At 43.5% G+C, this 19,789-nt stretch overlaps 1 protein-coding gene across 2 annotated transcripts in view; it reads right to left on the bottom strand.

Annotated features, from left to right (window-relative positions):
- Positions 1–1,935: 1,935 nt before the first annotated feature.
- TMEM65 (transmembrane protein 65) overlaps positions 1,936–19,789 on the bottom strand; it is a 121,089-nt gene continuing 103,235 nt past the window's right edge. The window contains exons 9-10 of one of the 2 annotated variants that reach the window (XM_081816518.1): positions 4,920–5,019; positions 1,936–4,534 (exon numbers count right to left, since the gene is read on the bottom strand). In XM_081816518.1, the coding sequence (XP_081672644.1) occupies positions 4,930–5,019 (90 nt within the window). In that variant the 3' untranslated portion in view covers positions 1,936–4,534; positions 4,920–4,929. Of the gene's footprint in view, positions 5,020–19,789 lie in introns of both variants that reach the window. The other variant, XM_081816517.1, reaches the window with a different exon arrangement.

The raw sequence follows: 19,789 nt of genomic DNA on the forward strand, positions 1-19,789 counted from the left end.
GCGTGCATTTGTCTCATTGAATCCTTGTAGCACGTTGGCCACACGCATGAGGAAACTGAGAAATAGAGAGTTAAGTGACTTGCCTAAAGTAGTACACCCAACTGGTGGGAGTGGTAAACAAAATAATGCCCCCCCCCATGTCCTTGACCCCCAGAATCTATGACAATGTTAGGTTCTATGGCAAAGGGACTTGAGATTGCTGATGGGATTAAAGTAAGATCAGCTGGCTTTAAAGATTTATTTATTTGAGAGAGAGAGAGAGAGTGTGTGTGTGTGTGTGTGTACAGAGGGGCAGGGACAGAGGGAGCATCTCAAGCAGACTCCCATGCTGAGTGCGGAGCCTGTCATGGGCCTCGATTCCAGAACCTTGAGATCACGACCTGAGCCGAAATCAAGAGTCAGACACTTAACCCACTGAGCCACCCAGGTGCCCCAAGACCAGCTGGCTTTAAAATCAGATTATCCTAGTAATCTGGCTGGGCCCAGTGTAATCACAAGGGTCCTTAAAAGTGCAAAGGGAGACAGAAGAGGAAAGATAGAGAGGGGGTTGGGAGGGACCCAAGGGGAAGCAAAAATAAGCCTCTCCTTATCTCCTAACTTCATGTTCAGCCACTAGAATCCCATAATTACAGCTAATAATAGCTACCATTTATCTAGACATTGTTATGAGCCAGGTGCCTTGGTAAGCACTTCACACAGATCATCTCTCGGCAAAAAAAAAAAAAAAAAGAGATGTGGCTTTATCTTACAAAAAAAGAAACTGAGGCACAGTGAGGTTAGACACCCTGTGGATCAAAGGTCAGGCCACTAGGGCAGCACCCCACAAAGCTGCTTATTCTGACTGCATACCCATTGCCTGAGGGGGCTGAGGGCAGCTATGTGATCACCGCCCGCCCCCCTCCAAGGACGCAAGAAGGCCATTCAGCTACAGTGCCCTCTGTCATTATCCTTGGTCTTCTCAAATAGCCACCTGAGCATTTTTCAAAGATACTGATTCTTTCTTCACTACTCAAGACTTGGCGAGAGGAGTTTCTTTTTGGTTTTCTCAGAAAATATGTTTAGGGAGTAGTCAGGTATTTCATATGTAATAATTGTACTCCAACAATTTTCTATGTCTACAATTCTAATTTCTTTCTCTAAATTATACCAAGAGATTTCTGGCATCAGAACCTCATTTCCTAGGGGCCACCTTTGTGACAGAGTTTGGTCAACCAACTAACCAACCAATTAGAATCCGTTGCACAAGCTTGCACGTTGAGCCAAGGATTGCTACCCACCCTTCCTTCTTTCCGCGTCAGGTCCCGAACTGGGGTCTCAGCGCTACAGAATCGTTCTCCGGTGGAACATGAGTAGTGGTTTCCCATAGTTAAGAAGAGGAGTTGAGCTCAGAAATGCAATTCTTCTCTAACTTCCTAAGCTCAGTGCTTTCGAATCATTCACTGCCATCTGCCTTCAGAGCCTCTGGGAGACAAGAAACAGGAAAGGGAAGAACAATGGAAGGTTCTGCCTCCAAGGGTCTCAGAACAGTTACTCAATTTCTTTGGTTTCAGTTTCCTGTACTCTACTATTAGGAGGCTGACTTAGATGGTCCCTAAGGTCCCCTGCAGCCTTAGACTCCTGAAGTCTAAGACACGCCAAAATATAGTGACTTTTCATCGGAAAGAGTAAAGAAATTCTAGTAGAGCAAAACACTAAGAATCTATACAGTAGTCCTCCTTATCCATGGTTTTATTTACAGTTACCCACAGTCAACCATGGTCTGGAAGCAGATGACGCTCCTTCTGACATGTCACCAGAAGGTCAATAGTGGCCTAACGCTACGTCACAATGCTTACGTCATTCACCTCACCTCATCTAATCACGCAAGCATTTTATCATCTCACATTACCACAGGAAGAAGGGTGAGTACAATAAGGTATTTTGACAGAGAGAGACTACATTCATATAACTTTTATTATAGTATATTGGTATAATTGTTCCATTTTATTGTTGTTAATCTCTTACTGTGTCTAATTTATAAATTAAACTTTATCACAGGTATGTATGTATAGGAAAAAGCAGGGTATATATAGGGTTCAGTACTATCCGTGGTTTCAAGCATCCACTGGGGGTCTTGGAATGTATCCCTTGTGGATAAGGGGAGTTACTGTATTAACATTTTCTGCCATTTGCTAAGCATCAACTATGTGCTAGATCAGTAGACACTGTATATACTTCATCTACTTCTCACTAAAACTCTGGAGATAATCATTTCCCCCATTTTAGGGATGGGCAAACTGAGGCTTGGTGAGATTAGGCTGACTTGCCCAAAGGGAAAACATGAGCGGGTGGGATAGGTGGGATTCCTCACATAGTCCATTTGGCCCCAAAGTTAATGTTGTTTATACTGCACTATGTATCAGACAAAGTGCTGGCTTCCTTCTTCATTTCCACAGCCCTTTGTTTATACCAATTATTCAAGGTTTGACCACACCCACCCTGTATTATATCCATTTTCTCCAGATCTGCCTCACCCAGTTGTCCATCAATCAAACAACTGACCTTTCCCAGGGCACTTACCATATCTTATTCATCTCTCTTCCCTTCCCCAGCCCCAGACCTAGCTCCCAGCAGGTATACAATAATATATGCTCGCCAACTAGCGTGCATCAGTATTCCAAAAACGTCCCCGCAATGAATACCATGCTGATGAATTTTGATGAAAGAAGCCTTTTATAAACATCATTTTAAGATAGAAAAATAGGCATTGGTCACACTGTCCATTATAAACATCATCAGCTAAGCCTCTTTTTTTTCTGCTCCCATCTTAAAAGTTACGTTTGATCTGTTGGGATGGCCCATATATTTTGAAGCTATTACCATTGCTAAACCTGTGATCAGATTGTTCCCTGGGCACACACTCAAGCACAGGAGAAATGTGATTAGTACCCAGATTCGCCTGCCATCCGCCCACTTGTCAGTGTCTGGATCCATGGCGCTAGTGAGCATAATCACGACTGATTTGGTCCCTGAGGTTCATTGTGTAGACTCTGGATTCCTGCTGATTCGAATCTTGATTTCCTCAGATTCCTGGGTAGTTCTGAAATACTGAGAAAAACAAAGGACCAAACAGCTAAGTGAATCCTTGGCTGTCACACACTTCCTTGTCCAGAGACCTGTCACTTTGCCTTCCGGACACCTTTCCTTGGTTAATATTAGGATAGAATTATGGAGCTCAAACAAAGCATCTTATTGATTCACTGGCAGTCTTTGGGGTGAGGTGTAGGGCTGCCTCTTGGACTTAAAACATGGACACTTTTCTGCCGGTGTTTTTTTTTTTCTCTGACATAAGGGCAGTGTTGGATCAGAAGATGCCTGTAGACTCACATGCCAACACCTACATTCTGGCTGGCACATTATCAAATTTGCATTGTTTCCCTAATGGAAATTTTTGTAGTTAGGATATTTTCTGTTTGAGGCATTCAGTAAATCCCAGATTGACAGCGGAAGAGAACTCCAAAATCCCTACAATTAAGCTTTGTAGTATTACATGCAGTAGAACTCCCAAAGCATCACCCATTCCAGCAGTCAGCCCAGCTTCCAGAACATAACCTGAATCCTTCCTCTTGTCCTCATTTCCAGCACTCCCATCCCGGTCCAGGCCACTGTCATCCCCCACCCCTTGACGGACCACTGACATTGCCTCCTAAGTGGTGTTTCAGCGTTGCCCCCGACACACCAGCCAGAATGTTCTTTGAAAGAGAGAACCCAGATGGTATCACTCCTTTGCTTAAGCCTTCTAGTGGATTCCCACTGCATTTGATTCTTTTCTTAGGACCACTCAGGGGTTGTTCCTACCCATTCGGCGGCCTGAGCAGAGGGAGGTGCAGACCAGGCTTCAGTGGCAGGCTGAGCGCTCTGGTCTTCAGCAGGGAACTGTTGACCAGGCACAGAGGGCACATGCACGCCTTCAGACCAACTGTCTGGGACCTCAGGTTGAGTGGCAGCGAACTCAGGAGCTGGCACAGTCCACTCACCCTGAAATTCCACCTGGGTCACAGCCTTTTGAGCAGCGGCCTGCTCTTCCTTTTCGATCTCTTCGGGATCTCTGTAGAAGTAGAAATCAGGCACAACCACTCATGGGTGTTCACGGGAAATGGTGCCACGCATGCGCAGAACTTCCCTAGCCAGCATCCACATCAGACCCGCCGCGGGAGCTTCCTTGTTGTTGCAAGGGATGGCGATGTCCGCATAGTGCAGAGGAGTGTTACAGAGGGTGACGGTAGACAGGTTAGCATAAGACGCCTCTGTGACAGGCTGGTGGTCAGCCCTGGGATCAGTAACCACCAGAAGTCTCAGCTCCCAGAGGCTGCCTGGATCTGGTTAGCGGAGGTTCCAGGAGTGAAGCAGCCAGCAACAAGAGTGACTCCAGTAGCAGCAGCAGCAGACTTCAGCCCAGCTCGCCAGCCAGGATTCCTGGATGGTCTCCACCACCTCCCTGCCAGTTGGTGTGGTTCAAAGTGTGGTCCATGGGTCAGAGCTGGTCCACCACATGCTTTTTACCGGGCCAGGAGGAAATAAGTACAGAAACTGAGAGTGTTTGGGAAAATGTATTATAATTTGATGTTCACGCTATTTTTGTTGTATTTTACAAAAGTATTGAGTACGATAGACAGCAAATTTAAATATCTGGTCATTCGCCACAGTTAGACCAGTAAGAAGATGGCAGAAGATGGTCTCAGGACATCATTTGGTCCAGATCCCTGCCTTTGGGATCATCTATTACTCAGTATCCTGTGTTATACTTTTGTGTTTATTGATATTTACTTCTCCGTGACCCTGTCACTGAGAGTTGGGGTCAGCCACAAACTCATAAATATTGTTTGAATGAAGAAGGGGGCCCCTTCCCAAGGCAAGGAGATGGTATTCTGCAGAAATACCTGTTATTCTTCAATGGCCACTGCCAGTTAACACTCCCATAGGTTGAAGAATGTTACTTTGGGGACATTTTGGCTTGGAATTCAGCACATACTCTCTGACCTATCAAAAATAACAAAAAGCATGTTTTGAGTTTATATATCCAACTTTATAAATGTATGTGTTTCATTCAGATATGTTCCGGTGCCCCCGATCAATCTTTGTTGTCCACGCAAGGGTCACATTATGGTTCGATCTTACTGTTTATTTGTCATGGTATGGTGAAAACAGCCTGGACTGTGGAAACATGTTGGAATTCCAGTTGTCATTTTACTGGTTTCTATTTGGCAAATAAAGTTACAGAAATTCTATGAACTTCAGCATCTTCCTCTGAAAAAAATGTGAGAAATAACTTTCATTTCAGAGTTGTTTTGAAGATAAAATACCCTATGGGAAACACTTGGCACACAGTAGGTGCTCAGTAAATGCGGGCCCTTTACTTTATTTCTTTTGTTCCCTGTAGTACCGTCAGCCATGGGCTGGAGGAAAAGTTTGAGGCTCTCTCAATCGCCTTTAGTTATAACAGCTGCTGGAGTCTGTCCTCACATGGTTTCTGCTACACCCAATGCAACAAATCCTTCATCCTAAGTATTATAAGCAAATGCATAGTTTCCAGTGGAGGCCAGCCCTATCTGCTCCCAACACAACTGGTGTAATGACAGCAAACTCTGGAACCTCATAAAGGTCATCGTGCTCAGGCTGTCCCTAAGCACTTTGAATTGAGCTTGCTGTAGAAGAGAGCTCTGTTGGCTTTTGCCCTTCCTTTGAGCTTGCATTAATTACCCCTTGCATGGAGTTTATAGGCCAGAGCCAGATGTGTAAGATCAAAGGGAAACTGGGCCTCAGGGAAGGAACTGGAAATTGCTTCAAAATGCCTTCAGGCGACGTGAATGGCAATGACTCCACCAGCAGGCCCTCACAGGGGGCTTTCTTCAGGATCTGGGCAGACTCTTCTTTAGTCTGCCCAAGAGGACAGAGGGCTCCCCAGACCAACACAGGCCGATAACACCCACCCTGTGTGAAATATGTGCTTCCTGGCTGCCTAGCCAGTCTAGGCAGAAGGTTCAGGAAGTGAGAACCACCATGAAAACAGTCTTTGGCTCTGAAGAGCGACCAAGAGAACCTCTGAACCCCAGCTCTCCCTCCTCTTCTCCACACAGTCCTGCTAAGGCCTGCCCTGCCCTGGCCGGTTTGAGGGTGGCCCGTGCAGCTGCTAATGTGCCCCTAGGAACTCTGGGCCTCTCTGCTCAGCACTGGTGCCCCTCTGCTCTGTTCTCTTTTCCCTGACTCTCCCTCCCGAAGAAATGGGCTGTCCTTGGAGCAATTCTGGAGGTACTGATGACGGCCAATAAGAAAGAGTCCAGTAGATCCTGGGTCTAATCTCAGCTCCCCCCCTTACTAGCCCCGTAATCCCAAGTCTCATCTTCCTCACCTGCAAATTGTGGGTCACAGTGACGCCTGTCCCATGAGGTTGTGCAATGGATCGATAGTGTAGTAAAGCCCTTAGTACAGTGCTTGGCATAGAGTGGATATTCACCAAATACTCTTATTACTGTGATTGTTCTTTTTATTATTAACGAGCAGCTAGCACACCTATTTCCAGGTCATCAAAAGTGTATTAGTTTCGTAGGGTTGCTGGAACCAATTCCCATAAACTGGATGGTTTAATACTACAAAAATGTATTCTAGAGACCAGAAATCTGAAATCAAGGTGTCAGCAGGGCCTCACTTCCTCTGAAGGCTCTAAGGAAGAATCTCTCCCTTGCCTTTTGTAGCTTCTCATGGCTGTGGGCATTCCTTGGTGTTTCCTGGCTTCTAGACACATCCTTTCAATCTCTGTCTTCACATTGTCTTCTCTGCCTTATTTCCCTTTGCCACTTTCTTCTAAGGACACTTGTGAAGGTGTTTAGAACCCACCCAGATAATCCCAGATACTTTCCTCAACTCCAGATCCTTAACTTCATCTCCTCTGTTATTACATAAGGTAATACTCACTCTTTTGCCATACAGGTAATATTCACAGGTTCTGGGCATTGGGACATACTTTACTGGAGGCTACCCAATTAAACCCACTACAGAAGACATGCCCTAGGAAAATGGGTTTGGGAAGGAGGGCTTTTGCTTGCTTCTTGTTCAAGAGTCTCAAATCCTGACAGCATTTGATTATCAGCTGCAAAACCCCCTTTGCTGTCTCTCTAGGAACCCATTCATGACCATGCCAGATCCTAACATGGTTACTAGGTCCCTGGATCCATGGTATATATAATATAGTCTGGGAGTGAGTTTGTGGGATGGTACGATGAGACAGAATAGGCTATAGTGACTAGAGATATGTAGCTGGAACAAAGGAACTCTTAAGAGAGAAAGAACATCAAATTTTGGTTCACATTATACATAACAATGGGGATGTTGTAAATCGGCCAAGCCTAAGATCATCTGGTTTTACCTTATGTGCCTGGATATGAACTAAATCATGTTTAATCTTCACTTTTTTTTTTTTAAGATTTTATTTATTTATTTGACAGAGAGAGAGCACAAGTAGGGGGAGTGGCAGGCAGAGGGAGAAGGAGAAGCAGGCTCCCTGCTGAGCAGGGAAGCCCAATGCGGGGCTAGATCCCAGGACCCTGAGATCATGACCTGAGCCGAAGGCAGACTCCTAACCGACTGAGCCACCCAGGCGCCCCTAATCTTCACTTTTGATGATAAGTGGTTTTGATGCCCTCAAAACTGTTGAAATAAAGTACTACTCTCCATTCCTGATCACAGAGGAGAGTGAGAGACATCATGTTCAAAGGGACACCATGCCTATTGTATTCTATGGATTTGTGGAATATGATGTCACCAATACCTTGGATTCGTATATACAGCGGCAGCTCTGGGGGAGATGCAGGGGAGAAATGGCCCTGCCTATGAGGTCAGAGGTCTCAGGCAGAGTTTCCAAAGTATGAGTTGGTGGAAGTGGAGATAGAAAGCCTCACCTTTCCTTGCCCTAGACCAGTCCCATGACCTCTGCATATCCTCACCTCTTATGGGACTCAGTGCTCTCATTATAAAATGAGAGGGTATAGTGGGCTAAATAATGCCCTCCCCCCCCACAAGATACCCATATCCGAATCCCCATAACCTGGGAATTTCACCTTATTTGGCAAAAGGCACTTTGCAGATGTGATTAAATCAAGGATCTTGAGACGGGGAATTATCCTGGATTGTCTAGGTGGACCTAAATGTAATTGTAAGTGTCCATACTAAGAGGGAGGCAAGAGGGAGATTTGACTAGAGAAGAGAAGTCAATGTGGTGACTGAAGCAGAGATCAGAGAGGTGCATCCCCAATCCAAGGACCACCAGCCACCACCAGAAGCTGGAAGAAGCATGACACAAAAACTCCCCTGGAACCTCCAGAAGGAACCAGTTCTGCTGACATCTTGATTTTAGTGCTGGGAGACCCATTTCAGACTTCTGACTTCCAGAACCATAAGAAAATAAATTTCTGTTGTTTTAGGCCATTAATTCATGGCAATTTGTTCCAGCAGCAGTAGGAAAGTAATGTAAGGGGTTAGGCCATATACCTGTAGTCAGGATGATTATACAAGAACGTTCAAGAATTCAGCTTGGGCCAGGCATTCGGTAACAAGTTGTACTCTTACTTTACTCCCAACGACAACCCTGAGAGGTAAGTACTATTAGTCTCAGGGAACCGAGAATCAGAGAGGTTCATTAACTTTGCTAAAATTAAACAAGTAAATGGAGGGCTTGGATCTAACCTCAGGCCCAGCTGCTTACTAAGGATCCATGATATACTGCCTGCTTTTATATAAGCAATTTCTTGACATTTTTGACTTTGTACATTTAAGGAAAAAAAAATTCATGACTTACATAAGCCATTCAATTTCTACTTCCCAGTGGAACTCTAAATATCAGTGTGTGTATGTGCAAAGTGAGATCTTCTTCTCAGGATATGACACCTCCATTTCTTAGATTATGAGTTAAAATTGCCTTTAGCCTCATTATGAAAATCCAATTTCAGTAACGTAAGAACTCACTCAGTGGGAAATGAATGTCTAGTCCTTAGATTAGATAAAAATAAAAGTGTTAATAAAAATTATCCCAAACTTGAAAATATGGCAAAGGTCCATACAGTGTGTCCTTATAATGTCTTACTGCAGCACCGTTGAACAGGCCCACCTAAGGAAGGTTTCATTCTCTTGGCTAGTGGTTCTCAAACTTTTTGGTCTCAGGACTCCTTTAACTATTGAAAATTATTGAAGACCTTTTACTACATGGATTACATTTACTGTTATTTAGCACCTTAGAGATTAAAAACTTAAAAATTCAAAATGCTTATTAATTCATTTAAATAATAATAAACCTATTCCATATTAATACAAGTCACATTTTTATGAAAAAAAATATACACATTTCCCAAAACCAAGTAATTTAGTGAGAAGAGTGGGATTATTTTGTATGTTTGCAAATTCCTTTAATGTCTGGCTTAAAGAAGACCTCTGGATTCTCATATATGCTTCTGCATTCAGTCTGGTGTGATATGCTGCTTTGGCTGGAGCCTGGGAAGATAATTCTGCCTCACTGAGATACAGTTTGAAAAGGCGGAGCAGGGGAGAGGCAGAATTTAATGGCCTTTCCAGATAACTATGTATATTTTCCTCTGATACTGTACCCAGCTTGGCTAGTGATAGTTTCTTAAAGCTTAATGGCAATATGGAACCTGATATATCAATGAACTTTTTGAACTCTGTTCCACTAAAGTCCATTGAGCTATCTCACACTTTAAATGAATGTTTTACCCACATATGGATTTTGTGCCATTGTACATTGATCATTTGGAAAATACTGGTTCACTGAGTTCTGCACAGGTTCCTAATGTTAATCCGGATCCTGGTGCCAGAGAAAAGAGTTTCAGAATTCTAATTTTGACTTGAAAATGTGAATTTTGTCATGGCCACAAATTCTGCCAGTAAGTTTTTCTGAAATTCTAGATACTCTTCATTCATTTTTGAGAAACAATTTGCCAAATACCCAAGGCTGAAAAACCATTGTTTGTCAGTTGGTTTTTGTGCTGTTTTTTTTTTTTTAAGGAAAAATGGTGTTCCTTGAAACAAAGTGGCAAGTTCTGCTCCTAACTCCAATGACAGCCTGATTGCCTTTCCCCTGGATAACCACACACCTTGGGATGCAGCTGTAGTGTTTTATGTCCTCTGTACTTTCCATTTCACAGCATGGAATATTAAAAACAGTACTCAAAGTCAGGAGTTAAGACAATTAATACTTTTTACTTCTTCATCAAGGACATCCTTAAGTGAAACAGGTGGGGTTCTTTTGCAGCTAGTACATGAGGTAAAGAATGCACCAACCACCAGAGTAGTTTGGGCCCAAGACCTTGGTTTGCACCAGGGTGCCACATTTCCACCCACATTGCTTCTCCTTCATCAATGCACACGTCAACGCCATGAAGATAAATAAATAAAAATGGCTGAAGGGTAAATAACATTGTGGTGTTATTGTGAAAACAGGTTTAACATCATGTATTCCTGGAAAGGGTTTCAGATTCCCCACAGATCCATGGACCACACTTTGAGAACCTCCATCCAAAGATACCTTCTAGTTCTGAGAATCCATGACCCTTCCCTAAGACCAGATTTCCTAGATGACTTTATCTAAACCTATCCTCACAACTGGTGCCACAAAAGAGAGAAGAGTAGCCCCAATATTCCTGTTACACTTCATTCCACTTAGATTCTGAATCAAGAGATGTGAGGTATGGCTGAAGGTGGGCAGGAGGGTGTTAACAAAGGAAGTGACCTATGTAAAGGTTTCCATAGAGTGTCTAAGGTCTTAGACACTTCTAAGTCTTTTCTGGGCAGAGTTTTCAGGAAACAACCTCCTTTCTGCAGGGCTGTTTATCTCTTTCCCCAATTAATTCTTCCTGACATCTAACATTAGACATGTAAGCAGTGATTTCTAGTCTAGGTCAGCCACTCCATAACGATTTATAATCCTGCAGGAAATCATTATTCTTTTCATTTCAAGACGACTGATTAAAAAAAAACTAATTATGGCAGGCCATAAAAACAGAATTTCAAAGGGTGCTTTGGGGACAGAGTAACCTGGTAAATAATTATTTTCCCTTGTACCTAGCTCTTTAACTGCACAGAAGATTTTATCACTGTCTTCCTGATGAGCTTTTAAGAATTAGCTGGGATTTGGAGAACTGGGGAAGTGGGACAGAGATGAGATTTGCATCAAGGCACAAAGTTTTTGTGGTATTAATAAATGTAAATGTGTCCTACGAGGATAGGCAATGCGGCTGCAGAGCACTGGAGGCTATTTAGAACTCTGCAAAGAATCTCTGAAATAAATGTCAGGGTAAAGATTCTTTGGGGTTTGGTATCAGGTTGAAATTGATGAGATTTCACCATAGTAATACAATTGATTTCAGCCCTCCTCCTCTGGAGCCATCAGGGGGGATCTTCTGTGACCTTGAGGATTTAATCAAATCAGTACAAAAGAGGTAAAACATTCTCTCAAAGAGAACTGTATAACAAGTCAATGTGCTGGCTGAGAATTCCTATGTCCCCATCCTCCCTGTCAATTAGTTTCTTTTCTATTTAACAAATATTATTGTTTTCACATCTACCCTGTGCCAAACTCTGAACAGGACACTGGGAAGAATATAAAAATTATTAATATAAAACCCCTTATCTCAAAGTTTCTAATTTTGTGCATAATTTAAGAATTATGCACAAAAAACTATAAAAACAATACACACAGTAATGAAAAGTCTTCCACTTCCTAACTGTGTGACATTAGACAAGTTATACAAGCTTTCTAAACTTCAGATTTCTCATCTGTAACATGGGGATAACCCTAGTACATCCCTTGTGGGGTTGTTTTGGACATTAAATGAAATAACATGTGTAAAGAGCCTTGTACAGAGCCTGTACTTAGCATTCCAAGTATCTGAGTCAATGATAAAAACTATCATTTTTTAGTGACTTTCCCTCCTAACAATAACCAGGGAGCATTAGTCCCTTTACAAATGATGGAATCTGAGCCTCAGGAAAATAAAATAATTCACTATTCCATGATACCCTTCAGATGAGAATCATTGCAAAAGAGTAGAGAAAGGGACAGGCATTGAAAAGATATGGTCATTAATAGTTGTGGTAGCCTATCTCCAAAATGGCTTCCCAGGAACCATAGTATTTGCGTCCTTGTGTAGCCCCCTCACTCAGTGAATAAATAAATAATTGTGGCATCAGTAATGCCACATGTTGTGAGAGTGGGTTAAAGGAGCCTAGCCTGACTCCTTTGGGATGCTTGCTCTTTGGATGCTCCATCTTGGAGCTCAGCTGCCATGCTGCGAGATGCCTAAACCCAAGTTGCTGCCCCAGCCAAGCTCACAGCCAACAACCAGCACCATCTGATAGTCCTGTCCATGTTCCACTATGGACTTTATCCAAAGTCAAGCCTCAGGATGACTACAGCCCAGATGATATTTGACTACAACTGCTCTTGAGAAATCCAAGTGAGAACTGCCCAACCGAGGAGGGGTCCCATTTCACCTAGTTTGTGGAAAGATACAAGGGAATCTTTCTCTCAGCCTAACAATAAGAAATAACTAGATGATCTAAAAAATCATAACTTTTTTGGAGCATGTTGGAGAGCTAAAGTCACAAGATGACTAGGGAAACTCAATTCTAAAGTTCGACAAGTCCCTCCAAGACGAGATGAGACCTGTGAACTCTTGCACCTGTGGCAGACCATGGGAGGGAGAGCCCAGCCTCCACAACAGCAGGTGGCAGGGAGGGACCTGCTCGTCATTCGTTTTTATATGCTCAAACAATTTTATAATTTTAAAGGAACCTGGACTGAGAAGCAGATGACCTGTTTGACAGACAGATGTTGATCGCAGCCCAGTGACCTTGGGAAGTACCCCACACTTTGGCTCCTGTCTATCTGGTTGAGGCTGCCTGTGGCAGAGGTCGCAGGTGACAGTGAGCACTTCTCAGAGAGCCACACCTGCGTGGAGCAGGAAGGCCACTGACACAGGGAGGCCAGGGCACTCAAGGACGGGCAGTGGCTTTGACACGCCCCACAGTTGGCAGACAACAAAGGTTCCCAACACTTCCTGCCTCTCCTGTTCATTGATTAATGTGCACAGCTTTACACAAATCACACATCTTCCCTGTGCTTTTGTGCCTCCTTTTCCAAGGTTCAGAAAACTAACACAGATACCCTCACTGCACTCTCCACCCCACGCACAGGCACCACACTCATTCGCAAACACCGTGGTGAGGAAGAACCAGGCAGAGTGACTGAGAACTACTTTACCAGCAAAATGACCACTGATGCCAAATGACTTGACAGGTTAAAAGATGCAGGGACAATAGATTCTCTTAATGAATCTCTAAGGGACCAAAAGAAACTGGGCACCAAAGCCCTGAGAGAAGTAGCAATGTTTTTTTGGCAATATCATCTACAAAGGATCGACTACATGCCAGGAACTTTGAATATTTTTTAACATTCTTTATCTTCAATTCATACAAAACCAGAAGTTAGATGTTACTGTCCCATTTTGCATATGGGAAAGCCAAGGTCAAATACAGAGTAATGGTTATGCCATAGGCACCGCAGTCAGACTACTTGGGTTTGGTTCCCAGCTCTGCTACTTACTCGCCATGTGACCGTGGGCAAGTCTTCTCTGTGCCTCAGTCATCCCTTCTATAAGATGAGGATAATAATGGTACTTTTCATAACTGAGAGAGTAAATGTAAGACATTGGGCAATGTGCCTAGCATACAGTAAACCCTTAGTGAATGTGACCTGCCATATTAAGTTACTTTACCCAAACCACACAGTGAGAAAGAGTCTGACTCCAAAGTTGCATTCTTTCCAAAGAAATATTGTTTGTGGTTGTGAAAATTGTTTTTGTGAAATATTAATAAATTTAAATAACCTAAGTTAAACAGAACTAGTATGAACTCAGATAGACCTCCCTCACTTGCCTTGATCCCCTCAAGGCAGCATAGCCATGAAGGACCAGATGTTTGCTGAATGGTTTTCTTAGGTTCCCTGCTCCCTCTCATTGTTTGTTGTCCCAGTTCATCAAGATTCCCTCTCTGAAGGAATCTCAATCCATTATGTTAAATTTAGGTAACTAAGGATCTTCAAAGTATAATATATATTGTATTTGCCATGTAAATTTAAGAATATCAAAGCAAAACAAGACTCCTAGGGAAGATTGTAAATCTCTCTTTGGGCTCTTTGTGTAACATAGGTTATGAGAGAGATACAAAGACATAGATGGATGAATGGATAAGTAAAATGTGGATATATATACAATGGAATATTATTCAATCTTAAAAAGGAAGGAAATTCTGGCACATGTTATAACACGGATGAAGCTTGAAGACATTATGTTAAGTGAAATATGCCAGTTACAAAAGGACAAACCTTAACAAGGTTAATTAGAGTAGTCAAACTCACAGAGACAGACAATAGAATGGTAGGATCCAGGGGTTGGGGGAGGAGAGCATGGGAAGTTAGTGCTTAATAGGTACACACTTTTAGTTGTGCAGGATGAGAAGAGTTACGGGAATGGACAGTAGTGAATGTACTTAATACCACTTCAAGATAGTTTTTTTTTTTTAAGATTTATTTATTTATTTATTTATTTATTTATTTATTTATTTATCTGAAAGAGAGAGAGTGCACACATGTGGAAGGGAGGGCCAGAGAGAGAAGGAGAGAGAGACTCTCAAGCAAACTCCCTGCTGAGATCATGACCTGAGCCAAAATCAAGAGTCCAGTGCTTAACTGACTGAGCCACCCAGGCACCCCCACTTCAAGATAGTTTAAATGGTAAATTTTATGCTATGTATATTTTACCACAGTGAAAATGTTTTTCAAAGAAGAAGAATATGAAATTTGGAGGAGACTAAGGGCATTATAATAATAGTGAAACAAAATATTGGTGAGTTTCTTGTTCTGAGTTGTGTTTGGAATGGATGAGTCCAATAGCCTGGTGGATGTTGTAAGATCAATAAAATCTAAACTCCTCAAGCTTCATTTGTCTCAATGTTAAGAGCCATAGCTATTGGGGGATGGGCTCCAGGACATCTGTCACTGAGGGTTCGAAAAGAAACAAGATAATCAGTTGCCAAGAATATTATAGATGGAGTGATTTCCAAGAGAGTACCCATTATGAAAATCTAAGCTTGCTAAACAGAGGAGGCAGACAGGGAGGGGTCAACTGCAATCCATTGTTCATTGAAGGTCTCTCTGTGGCTAGCATGAACTGGGCACTTCTGGGAAACAAAAGCTATAAGGTGGTGTTCTCTACTGAGGGAGCTACCATCAAGTCAGAAGACATGACAGTGTCATGTCATCAGAACCCATTCAGTGCTAAGTTGTGTGGACTTTCCTAAGAGATCAGGATGTGTGGAGGTTCTGTATTGTGCCAATTTGGCTAGACTGGAACTATGCTTCCCGGAATTCCCTTCCCTGATGGTTCTGAGTTAGCATTGGTCACAGGAAGAATCTGCAATATTTGAAAGCAACCATTATGCTCTGAAGGTCCTAGAAGACCAGCACCCATGCTGGTACCTCTAATGAATGCTGGCTTTCATTGTTGGTGGGGATGGCAGCCAGCTTGCAGCTCCTCAGACCCCACCAGATCTTTTCCTCCTCTGAGTCTGGAACAGGAGCATGTTTAACTCTGTAACAAAGAGCACCAGCTTCTGGAAGTCACGCCCATCATCAAAATTAGAGGCAGCAAGAGAAAGATGTGGGTTCCAACCTGTCCTTGTGGGGTCCAATTTGCCTTTATGGGTTCCAATTTGTCTCTGTGCACCCCAAATTGTTCTCACTGTTGTCCACTTCACATCCATCTTTTCTTTCTAACTGCTGGCCTTGCTGACCTAGAGAAACTTCGAGCCTAGCACCAGAAGTAGAAGCAAGTCATACATAGCTTTCTTCAGCACCTCCCGCAAGTGCCTAAGATCTAATGTCTCTGGTGCATCCCTTACCCCGTATTAGCCATGGTGGCTCTGCTGTCCTGATAGAACCATTACTGATAAGACCATGGGACAGTACAGTCAGGCTAAAGAAGGTATATGTGAACTCCAGCCTTAAAAGCTTAGGTTTTTAAATCATTAACATCCCAACCACTTTCTAATGCTACTTTCCAAACATCACTCATCCATGCCTTAAGATGGCCTTTGTTCCATCAGGAGCCAGTGTTATTTCCAGCTCAGTACATACCAACCCCTAAAATATATTCCTGTGCCAGACCCAGGTAATCTCTTTTTCAGTCTGCCTGATGCCCATAGCTTTAGAGTGGATAAACACCAGCAAAGGCTATAAAACCCAAGAGAAAAACAGGGGAAATTTGAAGCAATTACATCCATCTAGTTTAGTACAATCATCCGGATGATATTTGGGCTTTGGAGTTACAATTGAGGATGAATCCTGGCTCCACACTTTCTAATCATTGGGCTTTTTGCCAAGTTGCTTAATTTTTCTGAGCCTCGGTTTTCTCATCTGTAAAATAGGAAGATAACCCCTTCATTACCAGTTTTCTGTGAAGATAAAATTTAAAAAGTGTATAAAATACTTACTATAGTGTTTTTTAGTGCTTAGTGGTACACCAAATATGTGTACGCATACACATGCACACAAACACACAAACTCAGTATCAGGACTGAGGGTTTCCATTCTTTTGGTCATTGTGTCTTATCTCCAGTAACTGGGATGCTTGTCTATAATGAATAAATGGATGGATGGGTGGATGGATGGATGGGTGGTGATGTTTGCTTTGCTAAGGATCTCTAGATAGAAGGGTCAATGGGGGGGGGGGGAAATGGACCTGAACGCCATGAATTTGAAACAGATGTTAAGTCAAGGACATACCTACAGAGAAATCACTCAAAATTGCCGCAGCATCAGGCTCTGCCAGGTTCTTGTCCTTGCTTCCCCAGGGTGTGTTCTTCAAGCCCCACACTGCTCTGTGTTTCTCTCATGGACTTTTATAGTCTTCAAATCCCTTTCATGAACATAATGTCATTAGGTCTTTGCAATAGCCCATGAAGGCAGGAAACATGAATATTAGTTCCCCATCTTACCATCAGGGAAAGGCTTTTAAAGAGGCTGAGCCACCTGTTCTGATACCTAACCAAGGGCTGCTTCCCTCATGAGCCACAGCTGTACCAATGTTGCACAGCAGAGATGCAAAGAAAAACCACAGAGAAAAGCTGCTTTTCCATTACAGCAAAATTATGAAGACTGCATCTTGGTTTTGTGCAACGAATGTGATGCTTCAGCAGGGGAACCAGGGCACTGATTCTGGGCCTGCTTTTACTAGCTGCCATTTGGCATGGCCAAGGGGAAATACTTGGACCTCACAATCAAACAGATCAGAGTTTGAATCCCAGCTCCGCCACTGTCTGTAAAACCTTGGGCAAGTTACATTCTCTCTTTGAGTCACAACTTTTCAATCTCCAAAACTGAGACAATATCCAGCCTGGAGGCTTCACTGAGATAACCTAGCAGAGTAGCTGAAATCTAGCAGAGGTTCAATCAATGATAATCCTCTATTATCCCTTCTCTATCCACTTCCACCTTAGTGGAGTAAAGAGAAATATAGCAGAAAGTTAAGAGCATGACCTATGGAGCCAGGTTGTCTGGCTTTAAATTCTAGCCCTGCCATCTATTGGCTATGTGACCTTAAGAAAATTACTTAACTTCTCTCTGCCTAAGTTTGCTCTTCTGCCAAATGAAGACAGTACTAGTACCTACCTCATAGGGTTCTTATGAAGACTAAACTAATTAATATTTGTGAGGCACTCAGAACACTGACTGGCATATGGTAGGTGCAACATGCATTTTCTTTTTTCAGATTTTTTTTTTTATTTGAGACAGAGAGAATGAGAGAGACAGAGAGCACATGAGAGGGGGGAGGGTCAGAGGGAGAAGCAGACTCCCTGCCAAGCAGAGAGCCCGATGCGGGACTCGATCCCGGGACTCCAGGATCATGACCTGAGCCGAAGGCAGTCGCTTAACCAACTGAGCCACCCAGGCGCCCCTCATTTTCTTTTTTAAATAAAAAAAATAATCATTTTCATGGAACTTTTGTGGAAAGAACAGATGTGAAAATATCTTTTTCAATTTAGAAGAATCAGACAAAAGGAGAGAAATACTAAAACACCTTCCCAAAGCATCAGAATGTACCGAGCCCTTACAATTGCACAGCACAAAATAAGATGCGAAATGATGGCGTCTGAGCCATTCATCCAGTAAAACCTGTGTTGTGTGCCAACTGCACCAGGCACTTTGCTAAGCACTGGAGATTCGAAGGTGGACAACAAAACCAGGCCCACTGCCTTTGTGGAGCTACCATTCAGACGGATGGGTGGTGGAAAACTTAGGGGAAAAAATCAATAAGATAATTACAGCTTATAATAAGTACTTGAAGGGGGGCGCCTGGGTGGCTCAGTGGTTGAGCATCTGCCTGCGGCTCAGGTCGTGATCCTAGAGTCCCAGAATCGAGCCCCACTTCGAGTTCTGTGCTCATTAGGGAGCCTGCTTCTCCATCGCCCTCTGCCCCTCCGCACTCATGCTCGCACACACACTCTCTCTCTCATTCTCTCTCAAATAAATAAATAAAATCCTTTAAAAAATAATAAATACTTGAAGGAAAGATAGCTGTGTACTGTGATCACGGACAATGGCAGGAAGGTGCCTAGACAGAAGGGAGTCAGGGGAGACTTCTCCAAGGAGGTGGCATGTAAGCTGAGGCCAGAGGGCTGTGAAGGTTCTGCTCACAGAGCTGAAATCAGTCTAATCTAGGGAGTTGGGAGCACTTGGCATGAGCATAAGTGGAGAGATTCTAATGGATCTACCTCACAGGATTGTTCTGGGGAATAAATATAATGAGGTCTGAGAAACACCTGGCACACAGCCTGGTCCACAGTACATGCTGAACATCATTACCCTCTCCCTGGAAAGTGCCTCACTTCAGAGGAGCCCCCACAGTTTCTGCGTAGTCAAATGGAGCGCTCTTCTGGGCCCATCCCTGACTCTCAGAGCAGCATCCATTGAGGAATTAATTCAACAATTCCCTCAAATCAACACACTGTTACTAAGTGAATATATTTATGAGTCACATTAAAGGTACAGATGTGATAAAAGATACAAATCCAACCCTAACTCTGCTCTCCAGGGACTTACAGATTGAAGGAGGAAAGAGATACCTACAAACTCATAAGGGGGGAGTCCAAGCCCAAAGGGAGTAACACCTGTCCACCCCAGAGCAAAGGGTGGAGTGGCCCACAGACCCTCAGCAGAGAAGAAACGGAACAGAGGGTTAGGAAAGTCTGGCTACTTGGGGAGGGGGTCTCTAGGCATCAAGTGAGCGTTCAGTTTGCCAGCATGTTGGATCAATGAATGTTAACACCTGCTTGGCTCATGACACAAGGCCCCGGGGGCAGGCCGCAGGGCAGGAGTGTGAGCTGAAGGAAGAGGGGTCCAGACACTCAAGATGGGCAACAGCCATGCCACAGGTAACAAAGACATCACCACTCTTGCCCTGCCCGGGAGACAACCTCAATCCTAAGGCACCTAATGCATTCCAGCTGCCAAGCCTCCACTGCCTTCTGTCCCTGCCTGGAGTTCCTTCTCTGTTCCCCACTTCCAGATTCAGTGCCCAGCTCCCGAGTTCAATTCTGTTTCCCTGGATATTACAGCCCATAGCCATCACCGCCACCCCTCCACAAACCATTACAACCTGCGTCCACGGGACTCGGATTCTCCTTCAAT

Source organism: Leptonychotes weddellii, chromosome 4, assembly GCF_054177405.1.
Source record: "Leptonychotes weddellii isolate Sample4059 chromosome 4, ASM5417740v2, whole genome shotgun sequence".
Lineage (NCBI taxonomy): Eukaryota > Metazoa > Chordata > Mammalia > Carnivora > Phocidae > Leptonychotes > Leptonychotes weddellii.